The following is an 18,832-nucleotide window of genomic DNA, read 5'->3' as shown; positions in this document are numbered from 1 at the left end:
TCCCTCCCTCCCTCCCTCCCTTTCTCCCTTCCCTCCCTTTTCTCTTTTTAAAAATTATTTTACTATCTTTCCACTTTGCCGGAATAAGTTCTGTTTGCTTGCAATTGCCCGTCTCTGGGCTTTGACTCCCAAGTAACGCGAAGGGCTCTGGATAATTCACAGGTCCCCGTAGCTATTCTGGCTCCGAGCTGTAACCTGGGTGACTTTACCGGCTCCAAACGTTTCTGAATAGCTGGGAGTATCCAACTGATTATTGTCCGGCTGTCATTGTACCCTCTCTCTTTCTCCTCTGCTGTGGCTTCCTCTTCTCTCTCTCTCTCTCTCTCTCTCTCTCTCTCTCTCTCTCTCTCTCCTTTCTTCTCTCTTTTTTCCATCATGCGTTATTAGGAGCTTATTTGAGGAACCGGCGGCGGTATCTGTGGAAATGGTGATCATCTATTTTAATCATCGGCTTTCCTGCAGGAATTTCAGCCTGGGAGTGAGAAAAATGTAATGCAGGCTAGGGTTAGCATTGTTTTGCTTATCGGAAAGAAAGGGGCTGTTGGGTTTTAAATGGCAGATTGTTTAGTACATTGTGTGTGTGTGTGTGTGTGTGTGTGTGTGAGACAGAGAGAGAGAGAGAGAGAGAGAGAGAGAGAGAGGGGTATCCTCTATGCAGTGGCCAACTTACTATCTGCTTGCAACTGCTGTCCTTCAGAGGAATCTTGCCTTTTTCGTTTCCTAAAAGTATTTCTGCTTCACCCCAGAGGGGCTGAAATACTCGGGGTGGAATTTCAAGCCCAGAAATACTTGATGCTGTCACAGCCAGGATGGCCTATTCCAAAAAATGGATCAACATCCCCCGAGGGTCTCTCGGTTCAAGGAAGGTTGAGGAGGCTGCAAATATTCCTTCCTTCTGCAAAGTCTCCTCTCTCTCTCTTTTAAAAGACAACCTCGTTAAATGCAGATTATGGTTTCATTAATAGCCGGGAATCAGCCTGCAGCCCCCCCTCCTCTTCCCCAAGTCACTTTATTTTTAAAAACACACACACAAACACACCTTCCAAGGCACCGTAGCCTCCCTAAAGGTTATTGGCGGAAGTATGCTTAATTATGATGATTCATTAAGACAGAGACACTCATTTATTCTTTGCTCTTTTTTTGCTAAACCCACCAGGGAGGGAGGAGGGTCTGGGAGGAGGGGGTGTGACAGATTAGCCTTTGCATTTTGGGGAGGGCTCAAAATGTCCCCTGGAGCCTGGTAGAAAATTAAGAGTAGAATTGGGAAGCCTGGTCCCTATGCTGGGAGCAGAAGATGCACCTGTTAGAGAGAGAGAGGGAGAGAGAGAGAGAGAGAGAGAGAGAGAGAGAGAGAGAGAGAGAGAGAGAGAGAGAGAGAGAAAAGCAAAGGCCAAATTTCTACAAGTCAAACGAGGACAGTTATAAGACTTTGCATGTTCAAGCTGGCATCACCCAAAGGCCAAAGCTAAACTAATAACAGGAACACTTGCTACTAATGTGTCTGGAGTCAGAACTGCCAGCCTCTATCCAGAAGGATTAATTTTATTACCATGTCAACATGGACAAGAATGGATGGTGGGTGTTTTTTTTGTTTTTTTTTTCACTTGGGCTGTTCTCTCTGATCCGCCTCCCCTGCCCTGCGCCCTCTAACTCTCCCCCCTCGGAGACTTTCTTTCTTTTTTTTTTTGTTAAAGCGACACCGCAGTCATTCAACCCAAATGACAATTGCACCGGAGTGGTCTCTATTTTAGAAGCGCACGATCAGGAATGCTACTACGGGGTTGTTTCTTGCGTGGCTCCAAGATGGCCTCCGCAGTGTGTGTCCCTGTGTGGATTACTCTGAGAATGTAGCCCCATTTCACTAGACAGGGGAAAAATGGGAAGAGGAGGAAGGAGAAGGAGAAGAAGAGGAGGAGGAGGAAGAGGGAGAAGGATAAGAAGGAAGGAAGGAAGGAAGGAAGGAAGGAAGGAAGGAAGGAGGAGGAGCTGGTGGTGGTCCTTGGTGCTCTCTGAGCTTGGTGGCTTTCTTGCAGACGTTTCATCAGCCAAACTAGGTAACATCATCAGTGCTAGAAAGGAGGGGGGTTTGCAGGGAGGAGGAGGAGGAGGAAGAAGAAGGAGAAGGAGAAGGAGAAGAAGAAGAAGAACCTGGCAAGCTGTTTTGCCAACAACAACAACAACCTGGCAAGCTGTTTTGCCCACTCCTGGTTCTTGAGCTTCTAACTTCCATAACCCCAACCTGGAGAAGAGTTCTAAGCATTTCAATTTTTCAGACAAAGCCCCAGATTTTCCTGTAATCAACCTACTTCATTTGTCTATCAAGATAACGACCCTCCTTCTATTAGCCCACCGGCATTTAGACCGGGAAAGGCAGGACTTCTTTTTTTTTTGTTACAGTAACCTTGCTGAATCTTTTTTCTTCCTTTGCGCACGATCTATGGAGAGCTACCTCGAATAACGCCAGGATTAGTACCACTTACACCCGGAAAGGATACAAATAAAGAGCTATTATACCAAAGCCTTCACTTTCCCCCACCCCTCTTCTGCTCCGTGATCTGTTTACCTGCTCTGTCTGTTCTCTGGCCAAGGAAGGCTGGATTCGAAATTGCAGCCTTAATCGTGGGTTGGGTGCCTGTCGACCTCATTTCTTGGTTCAGATATGTACGTTGCCGTTGCGATAGCAAACTTGGAATCTGCAACAATCCCCCCCCTCCCTCCTCTAAGATTTTATTTGAAATGTTTCCAGAAATTTTACTCTTCTCCAGCTTTCTCCCAAAAGCAAACTCTGCTTACGTCCTGTGCTGGTAGATTCGTGAGTTGGGAGAACTTTGGTGTCCCCTTAGTTGACCTCACTCCAGAACCTGGAGGAAGACTAGAAGATGAGATACAGGTCCTCTTTGCCATGTCTGGCCTCAGACATCTGACCAGGATCCTCAGCCACCCATCCAGGCCAGGAGAAGAAGCAACGGAGGGAATCTAATCAAGGAGAGAAGCAACCTGGAGCTAAGGAGGAATTTCCTGACAGTGAGGACGATTAACCGGTGGAACAGAAGTTGTGGGTGCTCCAACACTGGAGGTTTTTAAGAAGAGACCGGACAGCCGTTTGTTTGAAATGGTCATAGGGTCTCCTGCCTGAGCAGGGGGTTGGACTAGATGTCCTCTGAGGACCCCCTCCAACTCTGATGTTCTGTTCTAAATTTTGGACTGTCTGCCATTTTTTCCTTAAAACACAGATAAATCTACTGAGTAAAGTGACTTCATTGGAAACCTGAGTTTCTAGACTTACAACAGTTCATTAAAGTGACTGTCCAAAGTTCCCACAGTGCTGAAAAAGCGACTTAGGACCATTTTTCACACCTAAACAACCATTACAACATCCCATGGTCATGGGATCAGAAATTCAGACGCTTGGCAACTGACTCGTATTTATGACGGTCCTTCCTTCCTTCCTTCCTTCCTTCCTTCCTTCCTTCCTTCCTTCCTTCCTCCCTCCCTCCCTCCCTCCCTCCCTCCCTCCCTCCCTCCCTTTCCATTTGTGTTACATCGTAGCCACGTAATAGAAGCTCTATATTCTAAGTCAGATGTGCTATGAGGATGTCCTGGGAACAGTTCAAAATAAAATAAAAACTGTTGATCAAGCAAGTTTTAGAAGACCTGCCTTTCAGATCTGGGCTACCTTGTGTGGACAAATGGTATATGTGCCACAAATGCCAATGCATCGTGTAAACCACCTGCGCGTCACCAAGATCATGGTTGTTGGTATTCATATCTACCTAGGGTTTCTTCAAACCTACCTATCTCCCTACCTATCTACCAAAGAAGGCAGATTCAGAGGAGGAGAATATTAAACACACAACAAAAGACTTCCTGGAGACTTGGGTAGAAAAATTGGATTCTCACCCCTCCAAATCTTGGAAATTGGTTTTTATTGATCCCTGATGCCCAACAGTTCATCATCTGGGTCTGCTTCCCTATTGGCAAAAGTCTAGTAGAACGGATTGGTCTTCTCCAATTATTGTTAATATTGGAGTGCCGCATAACAGAGTGAGCGCCTGTTACTCGTCCCAGCTTCTGCCAACCTAGCAGTTCGAAAGCACGTAAAAATGCAAGTAGAAAAATAGGGACCACTCCGGTGGGAAGGTAACAGCATTCCGTGCGCCTTTGGCATCTAGTCATGCCGGCCACATGACCACAGAGACGTCCTCGGACTATTTACTATTTTAACAATAAACAGCTGTTTTATATTCTTCTTGGAGTTCGAGAACTTCATATTGCTACACACACACACAAACACACACACACACATTCATAATTTGCTCTACTTAAAGACTGCTCTTGGGTGGTTGGATGGATGGATGGATAAATGGATGGATGGAAACTAACCAAGGAGAGAAGCGACCTAGAACTAAGGAGGAATTTCCTGACAGTTAGAACAATTGATCAGTGGAACAACCTGCCTCCAGAAATGGTGGATGCTCCAACCCTGGAAGTTTTTAAGAAGAGACTGGACAGCCATTTGTCTGAATTGGTATAGGGCTTTCTGCCTGAGCAGGGGGATGGACTAGAAGACCTCCAAGGTCCCTTCCAACTCTGTTATTCTGTTGTTCTGGTAGGGCCAGTGCTGAAGATTTTAATGCAGCAAATGAGTTTTATTTTCAGGTATGGTCGGAGCATATGTAGAGGGTTAAAAGAACTTGGAGTAAGTAGGAGGTACCTCGATGTACGACCACAATTGAGCCCAAAATTTCTGCTGCTAAGTGAGACAGTTGTTAAGTGAGTTTTGCCCCATTTCACGGCCTTTCTTGCCCTAGTTGTTCAGTGACTCACTGCAGTTGTTAAGATTCACAGTTGTTAATTGAATCTGGCTCCCCCCTTGACTTTGCTCGACAGAAAGTCACAAAAGGGGATCACATGATGCCTCCCCCTCCCCCTCCCCTTCTCCTCCTTCTCCATTTTATCCCATTTCTCTTGTTTTTCTCCTTTTTTTTCTTAGTGTGCTGCTTTAGTTGGGGAAGACCAGCCTCTCTGTGCAGATCTTCCGGAACTTGATCTCTCCGAATTAGATGTCAACGATCTGGATGACAGCGGGTTCCTGGGTGGGCTTAAGTGGTACAACGACCAATCGGAAATCATCTCCCATCCCTATCCTAACGAGACATCCAACATATTTGAGGTAAGCAAAGCCAATGCTGGTCCAGGTGAATTTTGGTGGTCTCTGTGATGGTCTTCTCTCTGCTTTGGTCTTTGAGGTGGATGTTCTTTGAGGAACATGTTCTCAACGTTCAGACAGATGGGAGTGATTGAATTTTGGAATCTGCAGATATGAAATTATGAGGTAGACGAAGAAATTCCCCTAAAGCATGCCTGTCTTAGTGGCAATAAACTCATTTCTGGAAGCCCAATGTTTGAGGCGTATCAACTCGGGTTACGTACTGCCCAGAAAATTCAGACAGGGGGATTTAAAACTCTTTCTCAGAAATAAATAAATATGAATTTTTGCAATAGTGGCAAATATCTGTAGCTTGGGTGTAGGATGAAGTTGAAGGTTTGGTCTCCGAGCTTGTGAGTTGCTAAACGAACTGTTGTAAGTCGAGGACTGCCTGAATGTGCAGTTCTACAGCTCTCCCCCCATAGCAAATTCTAAGATTTGGGGGAAATCAGATCTGGAGGGGGAAAAGGTAGACGGAATGAAATTAAACCGTGAATGGGATGAAACCACGTTTGCTGTCTCTGACGGAAGGGCTGTGGTGAGTACTAGTTGTCTCATGGTTTATCAGTGTTTCAAGGCTGGCCACAGTGAAGCTAACCATGGTTAGTCCTGACTAGAAACCATGGCAGTATGGAAATGCCCATTGCTTTACAGACCCTCAATCAGTTGACACTGGAAAGTTGTGCTGTCCGTTGTGAGCAGGTTCAGTTCCTGAAATAACTTGTAGCTTTCGGCGTAATTAGTCGTGGAATCTCATTGATCTTCGATCGTCCCGATAAACCCTGATTCAAATTTAGTATATGTAAATCTCTTTTGGATGTGCATGAAGGAACGGTCCTATTTTTTTTTTGTGGGGGTGGGTTCGTGAAATGTGATCTACACACCACCGTTTCTTATAATACCCGCCTAGGACATTTTTATTCCACCTTTCAGCTGGAAAAATTCCCCCGGCTATTTCCTGAAGATCAATAAAAGACAGATCTTGCTTTTGTGATGTAGGCTAGGAGATCTACTATTGCCACAGGGCTGGCCACCTTAATTTGTCGTGGGTAAAAGTACAAGGGGTCCGGTAGCAACTTAAAAGAGGGACAAGTATCCCGGAGATCTTAAGTTATTTTTACTGAAGCCCTTTGATTCATTATCAGTCTGATTTACGGTGTGTTTTGCAACTGAGATTGCCTTTGTTGTCCCGTTGGGTCTCCCATCAGCCAGCTGGACCTGGCCAGGACAAACCTGACATTCCTCTCCTTCTCACAGATTACATTTAACATTGCTGGCTGTAATGATGATTAAGCTGCCTGGAGGCGGGAGGACTGAGGCTTTTCCTCCTGCAGTGGTTGAAGGGAGAAATGTCACACCAGGCGATCCTTGGGAATGGCTGCTGTGTTTTTTTCTTTGAGCTGTTGGGCTTGCAGGCTTTGGTCTCTTTTTTTAAACGAACACCTTATTGGCACGCCAAAACAACCAGGCGTAAAGAGAGTTTCCCCCCCCCACACACACACACTCAAACCTTGTGCCATCACTCTGCTGAACACATAGGATCCACAGCACTCTCGTTTCTCATTTTTTCCTCATCTTGTTTTTCCTGCTATCTTCTCCTATTGCTTTCTTATGATTGATCAATTGTTGTTTGTAACTTACAATTGATGATTGTAACTATGATTTATGACCTATGACCTATCACTTTGCTGTTTGTATGTATGCGGTGAGCTTTGGCACCAGAGACAAATTTAGAATTGGCCGATAAAGAATTCTCTTCTCTCCTCTCCCATTCCATTCCATTCCATCCCATAATTCTCTTCTCTTCTCTTCTCTTCTCTTCTCTTCTCTTCTCTTCTCTTCTCTTCTCTTCTCTTCTCTTCTCTTCTCTCCCATAATTCTCTTCTCTTCTCTCCTCTCCTCTCCTCTCCTCTCCTCTCCTCTCCTCTCCTCTCCTCTCCCATTCCATTCCATTCCATTCCATTCCATTCCATTCTATCCCATAATTCTCTTCTCTTCTCTTCTCTTCTCTTCTCTTCTCTTCTCTTCTCTTCTCTTCTCTTCTCTTCTCTTCTCTCCTCTCCTCTCCTCTCCTCTCCTCTCCTCTCCTCTCCTCTCCTCTCCTCTCCTCTCCTCTCCTCTCCTCTCCTCTCCCATTCCATTCCATTCCATTCCATTCCATTCTATTCTATCCCATAATTCTCTTCTCTTCTCTTCTCTTCTCTTCTCTTCTCTTCTCTTCTCTTCTCTTCTCTTCTCTTCTCTTCTCTTCTCTTCTCTCCTATAATTCCATTCCATTCCATTCCATGCCATGCCATGCCATGCCATGCCATGCCATGCCATTCCATTCCATTCCATTCCATTCCATTCCATTCTATTCTATTCTATTCTATTCTATTCTATTCTATTCTATTCTATTCTATTCTATTCTATTCTATTCTATTCTATGCTATGCTATGCTATTCTATTCTATTCTATTCTATTCTATTCTATGCTATTCTTTATTTAAAATAAATAAAAAATTCACATTCCAATCTGTCCCTCCTTTTGCATCCTTTCTTTAATGGCTTTATTTCCCCCATTTCTTTCATTTTAGTCTAACTCTTGTCCCAGGGCGAATTGTCATAGACTCCGATTGCAGGGTATCGCTGCTGTGAGAGGTGAATGTGGGCCTGTAGAATTCGGTATTCTTCTGCAAGAAGAATGCAGAACGTAGAACTGTCAGCTGATACTTCCAGTCGCAGCTTGTCATCGCTGGGATGGAGGTTCTTCTCCAGGACCTTAAATACTTGCAGGGTAGCCACTGAAGCCTACTCATTAACCGACGTAGCTCGTAGCTTGAAGTGAAGCCAGAGGAGGAAACACTATTATGGGGAACCCAATTTTAGATCTATCCTTATTAGCTAAATAGACTGGATAATCACTTTGACTCCATTTTCACTCACTGGTAAACCTCCTGGGCAAGTTCCCTGGTTTTTTTTTTTTGCAAGCTGAGGATGCCCGTTTGAAAATTTCTCCTTGCTTTTCTCCTACGAGGTTAATAGAAGCTGCTGGGCGGCGGCTTCTGATCAGGAAAAGATTTATTTTATTTTATGTTTTTTAAAAAAAAGGAAAGCAGGGCTATTATTCTGCTTAAATTCAACTTCTCCAAGCAATGCATTAAATTCAGAATAAAGAACACAGGGAGGAGGTTAAAAAATAAATAAATCAAGGGCAACTCAGTCATAGTCTGCCACAGGTAGTTCTCGGCCACCGTTGAGCCAAAATTCCTGTTGCTAAGCGAGAAAAGTTGTTCAGTGAGCTGTGACCCCCCCCTTTCACGGCTTTTCTTGCCCATGTTGTTAAGCGAGTCACCTACAGTTCTGCAAGCCACAATCTCTCCGTATGGCGAAAGGAGCACTAAAGTTGAGTAAATATTGAAAATAATAATAATAATAATAATAATAATTAATAGCAGTGCGTGCAAAGCCCTGAAATGCAAAAGACGTGAAGCCTAATCAGAAGATTGCATCAAGCCAAATAATACAGTAACTCATTGCACCCTTGCTCTGAACCGATCTGTTATTATTTCCATTACCAAAGCCGCTAATGCAGGAAGGAGACTCCCTCTAAAGCTGATTACCACGTGCGGAAAATTTGTTCATTATGCAGGTCGTTTCTAGCTCAGATGAAATTGAAGTAGCAGGAAAGGAACAAAGCATGAGTTATAGGAGGCAACTGAGCTGCTCCAGAGCCAGAATAACAGGAGTTGGAAGGGACCTTGGAGGTCATCTAGTCCAACCCCCTGCTCGGGCAGGAAACCCTATACCATTCCAGACAAATGGCTGTAACAATCTCTTCTTAAAAACCTCCAGTGTTGCAGCTTTCACCGCTTCTGGAGGCAAGGAGTTCCACTGGTGCTGAGCGTCAGGAAGTTTCTCCTTAGTTCCAGGTTGCTTCTCTCCTTGATGAGTTTCCATCCGTTGCTTCTTGTCCTGCTTTGAAGAATAGCTTGACTCCCTCTTCTTTGGGGCAGCCCCTGAGATACTGGAAGACTGCTATCATGTCCCCCATGGTCCTTCTTTTCATTAAACTAGACATGTCCAATTCCAGCAACTGTTCCTCATATGTTTTAGCCTCCAGTCCCCTGATCATCTTTGTTGCTCTTCTCTCCACTCTTTTGAGAGTCTCAACATCTTTTTTACATCGTGGCGACCAAAACTGGATGCAGTATTAGAATAGAATAGAGATGGAAGGGACCTTGGAGGTCTTCTAGTCGAACCCCCCGTCAAGCAGGAGACCCCCTAGAGACCATTTCAGATAGATAGACCTTTATCTACCTTCTTTTCCTTCTAGGCTCCCGAAGAGCTCAGGAATTTTCTAAAGATGTAGTCTCTTAAGAGGATTTAACTTTTTTTGTGCTGCTCTCAAGACTGATTTTGGCCCGAGATTTCACCTTGCTTCAATTAGGTGATTTTTCTTTTTCCTGCAGATTGACCATAACTGTCATCCCTCGGCTTTTATATTTAAACCACCGGCCAGCTTCGCAGCTGGTGATTGAATGCGCCGATTGTGTTTCCAATCCAGGCCTCTGGATGGAATTGAAATTGAGGAGATCCCTGTGACAATAATGGCTGGGAACCTGTCGCAATAAATAACTGGGAGTGATTTCTGAGATCCAACATTTTGGGTTGGTTTTGTTTTTTTTTTTTTTTGGCAAGCATAGACTTTGTCGGCGAGTCAATTTTCTCCTGTACCCCCGGACCTTGCAATCATTTTTTCCGTATGATGGCCAAGTGCGACCAATATGAAATGTTAATTTTTGAAAAGATAGTGGAGACCACAATAAAAAAAAATGGTTGTCTGTTATTACTAAGCAACGGTCCCCCATTTCTGCATGCTCCCTCCTTGCCTCTGACATTCTGTTTTATGTTTGGTTTTGTTTAAAAAAATAAAGAATTCACTTTAAATCTACAGCAAAGCTGAGTATATTTATGTTTTTCTGAAATCAGGTGAGCTAGCCCACATCTACAGACAGGGAGGAATGCCCAGATAAGGTTTTGCTGTTTGAGTGAAAGCCAGGGTTTTGCATGAGGGTAAGTTGCACAAACAGAGAACATAACAACCATATTATTGTTCTTCAACTGGGTTGGGTTACGCAGGGAAGTTTCTGGATTCTAAACATCCCAAAGTTGCCTTTTCAAAAGGCCATCGGACTTTATTTTTCCTTGCAGATGTTTTGCTTCTGCCTCCTTAAGTAACCCCAGCTGCCTGCAATTAGTGCAGGTTCGAGTCCCACCAGGCTCAAGGTTGACTCAGCCTTCCATCCTTCCCAGGTAGGTCAAATGAGGACCCAGATTGTTGGGGGCAATAAGCTGACTTTGTAATAATGCTGCTTGGGGTGTGTGTGAAAGCCCTAATAAGCAGGCATATACATAGAATGAAGGCTATTGCTAAGCACATTTGATTTGTGCTTCTTAGATTGTAAGCCGCCCTGAGTCTTCGGAGAAGGGCGGGATATAAATGGGATTAATAATAATTATAATAATACTGGAATACTGCTATCATGTCACCTCTGTTTCTTATTTTCTTTAGACTAGCCAAACCCAACTCCCACAGCCGTTCTTCGTACGTTTTAGTCTCCAGGCCTTGAATCCTCTTAGTTGCTCCTCTCTGAACTTTTTCCAAGGTCTCAGCATATTTTTTTGTGATATGGTGACCAAGATGGGCTGCGGTATTCCAGGTGTGGGTCTCACTGGGGTTTTATAAAGCGGTACTGATCTTGATTCTGCTCCTCCATTTATGCAACCCAGGATTGTATTAGCCTTCTTCTTGCCAAAAGAGAGAGAGAGAGAGAGAGAGAGAGAGAGAGAGAGAGAGAAGAAATTCTGCAACGATAAAACCAGCCCATATCCATCTGCAGTGTGTGTGTGTGTGTGTGTGTGGCAAAAGCCATTGGGGCATTTTTATGGTTTTCTGAATCACGTGCATGGATCCCACCTTTCTTCTGCTGGGGCCCTAAGTTGCTGCTGCAAAGTTATCCATTCAACGTCTGGAGCCCGGTTGATTAATGAATGACCAGATCTTGCTTTTTTTTTATTTTAAAAAAAACAACGACTTTTAAACAGCCCCCGGTGTTTTCTTTGCACAGCCCTGTGACCCGGGGTTAATGGGTTCCCCAGATGCTCTAGCAGCTTGCTGAACTGGACTCGGCTGGTACCCCACGGATGAAGGTGTGGGTTTTGTCGGAATGCCATTGCTTAATTTTCCCCAAAACCTGTAGCTCAAGGCCAGCCGTTAGGGCGAGATAACATCTGGGCACAGGCCAGTTCCCAGAGTTGGGGGCTGTGGGTAGCCATCCCCTTCCGCGGGTCAGCCCGACGTGATTTATCTCGGCCATCTATTCAGCCCCAAAGAGCTTTTGGGTGTGTGTGTTCACTCGAAATGCGTAACTGGACTTCTGGATCTTGACGGAATCCTTGCAAGGGCTGTGCAAAAAAAAGCCGGTGGTGCTTCATGAATACTAAATGGCATGGAGGAAATAGTCGAATGCCACTAGCTTATGCCGCATTTTTATTCTCCACACAGACACCTAAATCAGAGAACAGAGATTTAAGGAAACAGCTTGGGTTGGTTCCAACGCTGTAATAGGATCAGATTTTTTTTTTATTTTTTAAAATTTTTATTTTTTAGGATTACCGATAGTCACTTACTTCCTACTGCAGTGTTCTTTGTAGGGAATTACAGCTTTTACTAAAAAAAGAGAGAAAAGAAAAAGAAAAAGATTAAAATGCTATTATGCAAATGATTGCAGTATGTTATTATGCTTACAAATTAACATCCATGGCTCAGCACACAAATTAACTGAATATTCTATCTTTATTATTAAAGATTTAATAAACTGACTGTTGATAAACAAGCTTGGGGTTGCTAAGAGGAGTTGACGGTGATTTGAAGGAAAGTTTTAAGGCAGGTTTAAAGGAGACATCATGAGAGATGTCCTAGAACAGGGGGTCTTCAAACTTGGCCCTTTTATGACTTGTGGACAGAGACTGGACAGCCATTTGTCTGAAATGGTATAGGGTTTCCTGCCTGGGCAGGGGTTTGGGCTAGAAGACCTCCAAGGTCCCTTCCAACTTTATTACTATTACTTTAATTTCAGGGCTGTTGTAACTTTGAACAGTCGCTAAATGGACTGTTGTAAGTCAAACTCTACCTGTACAGTATATCGTCCGATAAGGAACTATGAGCATGGACTTGTCTTGTCCATGGGATCTGTCAGTCTTTTGATGCATTTGTCTATCATACATCTGTTTTTACTAGCGGTCCTCCTAGAGTTGGCTACCTATCAGGCAGTGTATCTATCTTGTTTGTAGACGGTCAAACAAATGTGGACCTCACTGGGAGAGAGAGGACGTCACAAAAGTTTGTGATTTCATAATCTGGGGCACTGGGACAGGAAACTAGGACAGGTTCATAGGCCACCTGCGAGGCAGCTTAGGTGACTATCGATTAGCTGATGTTCTCGGCCAGCTCTAGATTTGCACAACCGTGGACCTGGCTTTGATTATACCACCATCCTCGTCAGTGTAAATCTGAAGAAGAAGACAGGAATTCCAGATTCGTTTGAATGTCCTCTCTGAAGACTTGGCAACTGTGAGGCTGGGATGGAAGCCTAGGTAGATCTTTGTCGTTAGGAAAGCAATACAGATTACATCCGCTCATTAAAAGATCCTGGGTGAGCTTCCCACCCTGAGCAAAGTTGGGGGGGGGGAAGAAAGAAATCCTAGTTTTGTCTTAATAGGGATGTCCTCAACTTACACGCGGTGGCTCAGTGGGTTAGGATGCTGAGCTTGTTGATCAGATGGTCGGCAGTTTGGCGGGTCAAATCCCGAGTGCCGCGTAACAGAGCGAGCGCCTGTTACTCGTCCCAGCTTCTGCCAACCTAGCAGTTCGAAAGCACGTAAAAATGCAAGTAGAAAAATAGGGACCACTATGGTGGGAAGGTAACAGCACTCCGTGAGCCTTTGGCATCTAGTCATGCCGGCCACATGACCATGGAGACGTCCTCGGACAAGCGCTGGCTCTTCGGCTTTGAAACGGAGATGAGCACCGGCCCCTAGAGTTGGAAACGACTAGCACGCATGTGCGGGGGAATCTTTACCTTTACCTTTTACAACTTACAACAGTCCATTTAGGGCAGGGGTAGGCAACCTTGGCTCTTTTATGACTCGTGGACTTCAACTCCCAGAATTCCTGAGCCGGCTGGCTCCTGAGCCGGCTGGCTCAGGAATTCTGGGAGTTGAAGTCCACGAGTCATAAAAGAGCCGAGGTTGCCTACCCCTGATTTAGGGACTGTTCAAAGTTACAAGGGCACTGAAAAAGGTTTTTTACACTTACAACCGTCGTATGGTTATTTGATCAAAATTCAGATGCTTGGCCACTGACTCGTACTTATGACGGTTGCAAAATCAAGGGGGGAAGTTGGATTCCCTTAGCAACTATGGAAATTGTAAAATGGGGCAAAACTTAGTTAACAAATGTCTCACTTAGCAACGGAAGCTTTGGGCTCCATTGTACACGAGATAGCCATTCCTTCTTCTTTTTTCTTTAAATATATTTTATTGATTTTTTTTAATATAAACACCTTGATATATGGTAAACAGCATGCTATCTGGGCTTATATTTACAAAGTAATCACTAACCATCAGTTTCTGTATTCCAAAGTTCACATAATATCTTTGCTTGATTTTCTCTTCTCCCAATAATATTCTCTTTGCCAACCTTGAATGAATACACTTCTTATTAGTTTGATAGGTAACAATTTTAAGTATAAAGATTTTTCTAAAATTTCTACCAGTAATAATCACAACAATACTATGCTTCTTTTCTTTTCTGGTCATCTTGGTTGCCTCATCGTGAATCCTGTTTACAATTCTTACTTAAATTTATTTGTTTTCCCTAGAATGTTCAAAACATTGTTACCGGTTAAAATTTTTCCAAAGTTAATTACCTTAAAGTATTTAAAATCTATTTTCATGCCTTAAAAAGTAAGTAAGAAAAAAACACAAGAGAAAAAGAAAAGATATGAGAGAGAAAAAGAAAAAAGGGAGAGAAAAATAAGAAAACAATATATTACTTAAAATACATATCCCTCTTAAAGTAGTGTACACCTGTTTCCAAATTTTGAGCTCCGTCGCGGCTGTAACAAAAGGAGTAGGCTGTAGGGAACATAGCCCTTTTTCCTGACCTCCAAATCTAACAATTGCTGATTCTGAGAACGAGATAAATCCCACATTATCATATCTTTAGCTACAATTGCAGGATGAGGCCATACGCCCTGGAGCACTAAAGTTTACTAAATAAAGAGACAGGTGGAGAGATCTTGTTTCCAGCAACATTGCTTAAGAAAAATAAAATCTGCTTAGCTGTTGCATATAAACTTTAGCACCCTCAAGCTTGCATTGCCTGACCATCCTCCAAGAATTCATTACATTTTACCCAGATTTTGGATTCCACGTTTGGAAATACTTACGTACTTCTTGTTCCTGGTCAAGTTTTCGCAAGGTGTGTTCTCCTGCACTGGCTCAATTTTAGTCCAGGTGTTCCAGTGTTCCAATCCAGATTGATTGATTGATTTGTTGGCCTATCGAAAGCAAGTCCATGTAAAGCTCTCAGCCCAAAAGGACTCAAGGAGCACCCTTGGCAAGCTTCTCCTGGGATGGTTTGAGCAACCTTTATGTCCAGATACCACGTGGAGGAGATGTCACAACATGTCCAACATCATCCTGTTCTTCAACAGTTTTCCTGGTCTTAACGCTGGAGCAGTCAAGATTAAAGCTGAGCGTGGAAATTGGCAATTGAGCCCCTGTTACAGAGTATCAGAGGTCAGCTTGCTGGGAGGACCAAACAGCTGTGAAAATGAAAGACATCTGGAGCAGAGGGAGAAAAAAAATAATCTATTGGTGTTGAGGGATCATTCTGTAGTTTAAATCAAGGTCGTTATGGACATTGTCAGTCATCCAGGTCACAGTTGTCACGGGCACACTTCAAACCCAAGAATACACTAAGGCAAAAGCTTGTCCACCTCAAGGATGAAACACCCAGACACAAACTGAGCAACGTGGCGTATGCTGGTCAATGCAGTGAGACCGGCGCAGATCTGTACATCAGGGAAACAAAAGAACAAATGCAGAAGAACGAACCCATCAGGACAAGAGTCAGCCGTCCATCTGCATTTAAAAGACAGAGGCTGCTATTTTGAAGACAGCAAAGTCCGCATTCTGGATCGAGAGGACCCCTGGTTTGAAAGAGGGGTCAAAGAGGCCATCTGTGTCAGAACTGAGCAGAGGGGTAAGGACACAGCATCATCTATCTCCACTCCACAACACAAATCCTTTCAGCAGTTCCAAGGAGGCTCCACACCCATTTGCACCACTCAGGTGACCCTGAGGACACAGACAAACCTCCAAGGGGCCTCAACAACTCTCTAAAAGGAGGCAAATGACCAGCTGTCTGCAAGGAGTATAAATCCTTCCATTCCCCCACCATCCAATCAGAGCGGAAGAAGCTTCTGGGATGAGAAGCGAAAGGTCTTCAAAGAAAAACCAGAAAGTCCAGTTGCCTCCTGAAAAAAGCGTCTTTGGGTTTCATGAGGGTTGAAAGTCCAACTTGGGGAACATCAGCAGTTCTGGATCCCAGGATTACAACTGCCTTGAACTGGAAGTTCAGGCATCCAAGCGTAGTGGAGGAAGTGGCTGGGTGGACCACGGTGGTTTTGGTGAGGTCTCCGGTCAAAGAGCTGACATTCCGAACAGAAACATTCACCCAGGACAAGGCAGCTAAGCTCTCCTAAATGAAGAACACCAAGTCTTGGCTTGTGTGTTAAAACAACCGCCACGAGGACACTGTGTTCTTACCAGTCCAATTTCTAAATACAAATTGGAGTCAGCTGTTGGGCAAGCAACCCCCCCCCCAATCCCCCAGTATATTAGCCTTCTTCTCATAGGTCACCACAAATCCACTTTGGTCACAGTTGTGTTGCACATCTGTTTTAGTGAAATGCAGCCTTGGAAGCCTCGAACACACAAACAAGCCAGCTATAAATTGCTCCTGGAGTTATTTTGAAGAAGTGTGTCCTGTTTCATATTTATAATGGCGAGGCTTCATAATATTCACAGTGAATCTATAACACAGATCAGTTCAACAAGCATGAAATTGTATGTTGTCAGGTTGTCACATAAATAGAGCCGTATTCTCTGTTACAGTAAGATTGGACTGAATATTTTCGTTGCTTCGAAATCATAGGAAAGGAAAGGATTGCCAGAATCTTCCTTTCCTGGTTTAACAGCAAATGCTACGTTGTAATTATCATCACCCTCTTTATTATTTTATAGGTAATCTTGGAGGGTATTTATTTTTCCCTTTAGCAATGAGCAGAGGACAAAATATTTACTTCAGTAAATGCTACTCGGGGAAGCTATTTTTTGAGCTCCATAATGGTTCCATTTCCAAAAGAAGCCATTAAAAAAAAGAGAAAACTTTCAATGTTCGTGTTTCACATTGGTACTAATTGCTACTAAATGCTGCAGTTTAACCTGGGCAGGTGGCCTCCACACTGACAGCAGCATTAAGAAAAAAAAGGTAGAAAATAGAGCAGCCAAGTTGAATACAAGGTTTTTCTCCTTTTTTAAAATATCTGCATAGTTCGGATGATGTTAGTGTCTGTTTCTCTCTCTCTGTGTGTGTGTCTGTCTATCTATCTATCTTCTATATCTATCATCTCTCTCTCATCTCATCCCATCTCATCCCATCTATCTGTCTGTCTGTCTGCCTATCTATCTATCTATCTATCTATCTATCTATCTATCTATCTATCTATTATCTATCTATCTATCTATCTATCTATCTCATCTTTTATAATCTATCTTCTATTATCTATCTCATCTTTTATCTTCTATCATCTTACCATCTCTCTGTCCATCCATCCCTCATCTATCTATCTATCTATCTATCTATCTATCTATCTATCTATCTATCTATCTATCTATTATCTATCTATCTATCTATCTATCTATCTATCTATCTATCTATCTCATCTTTTATAATCTATCTTCTATTATCTATCTCATCTTTTATCTTCTATCATCTTACCATCTCTCTGTCCATCCATCCCTCATCTATCTATCTATCTATCTATCTATCTATCTATCTATCTATCTATCTATCTATCTATCTATCTATCTTTCTATCTATCTATCTATCTATCATCTACTTTTTTCATCTGTCTATGCATGCATGCATGCATGCATCTATCTATCTATCTATCTATCTATCTATCTATCTATCTATCTATCTATCTATCTCTATCTCTATCTCTATCTATCTGTCTACTATCTTCTATTATCTATCTTTTATCTCTCTCTCTCTTATCATTTTTTTATCTATCCCTTAAAATAGGGGAGAAACCTTTAACTTTAGAGTAATATGTGGCTGAGGTTCACGCTTGATTTTTTTTAGGGTATTGTATTTATATTATTAGGTTTTATGTAGTTTTACCTTTTGATATCTTCAGCCGCTCAAAGTTACTGTGCGGTAAGATGGGCAACTAATAAATTTTACAAACAGACAGACGTTGCACTAATTATAGCTTCTATAGGTCCATACAGTAGAGACCTTATAGCAAGTTTTTGCTGAGCCTGAGAAACAATCTCAGCACTTTTACGGCTGGCTGCGGAATTCTGGGAGTTGAAGTCCACGCCTCTTAAACTAGCCGAGGCTGAGATGTGCTGCCTTATAGCATTCTGGTCCGACACAGGTGCAAAGTTGTACCGCAGTTTCCCTATGTGTGAGCAGATCAAATGTCTCTGGGAGACGTGAGTCACCCTCTCTTGCTTGAAGCCCTGGGGGGGGGGGCGGGAAGAAAAACCAACAACTAATAATGATGCTAAAGTGAAACAGGCCACTTACCATCTGAAGCTGTTTTACCAAAGCTAGCTGCCCATTTCTTCCGGGCAAGCCATTTGCGCTGGGCCATGTCGCACCTGTGCCGGTGTCAGACCTGATTTAAAAGGTCATCTCTTTCCATGGGCGATCCACGAGATCCTTTGGAAGGGCTGAACTGGAGGTGAGAACACGTAGCAAATATTGCATTTTAAGCGATCGGATGCATTTAAGAGGGGGGGGGAGATGCCTGCATGCTGAGAGGAAGAAGGGAAGGGGAAAGTGTAGAAAAGAGTGCAGGAAAGTGGGGGGGCGGGAAGAAAGAAAAGGCTTGACTCCTGCCTCTCTTTGGGGCGGTAAAGTAAGATAATAGTATAAATTTTTTACTTTTAGGTAATAGTATAAACTAGCCGTTTCTATAAGAACTAATCCTGTCTCATTGGTATAAAAACCAAAATCAAAGTTTCATTCCCCTCCCACCATCTTGAGCACAAAGTCCACAAGCGGTTTTCAAGTAGAAACACAACTAATTGCGTGTGTGTTTTTTCTTTAATCAAAGCAGTCGTGTTAGCCACCTCTGCTAACTCCCATCAGCTTTTGCAGCCATTTGCCCATTAGGGGGGTCAAAGCGGCCATTCTTTTTACTGCATAAAGCAATCTTGCTGCCATCAACATACATAATCCAATTTTTTCCCCCCAAGTCTTTTTCCATTAAACCACAAA

At 43.3% G+C, this 18,832-nt stretch overlaps 1 protein-coding gene across 1 annotated transcript in view; it reads left to right on the top strand.

Annotated features, from left to right (window-relative positions):
- Positions 1 to 369: 369 nt before the first annotated feature.
- PPARGC1A (PPARG coactivator 1 alpha) overlaps positions 370 to 18,832 on the top strand; it is a 99,730-nt gene continuing 81,267 nt past the window's right edge. Inside the window, exons 1-2 of the mRNA XM_083367637.1 lie at positions 370 to 427; positions 4,994 to 5,173. Of these exons, the coding sequence (XP_083223763.1) occupies positions 425 to 427; positions 4,994 to 5,173 (183 nt within the window). The 5' untranslated portion in view covers positions 370 to 424. The remainder of the gene's footprint in view (positions 428 to 4,993; positions 5,174 to 18,832) is intronic.

Source organism: Vipera ursinii, assembly GCF_947247035.1.
Source record: "Vipera ursinii genome assembly, chromosome: 7".
Lineage (NCBI taxonomy): Eukaryota > Metazoa > Chordata > Lepidosauria > Squamata > Viperidae > Vipera > Vipera ursinii.
The sequence above is the reverse complement of the archived record's forward strand: the minus strand, read 5'-3'. Positions and strand labels throughout refer to the sequence as shown.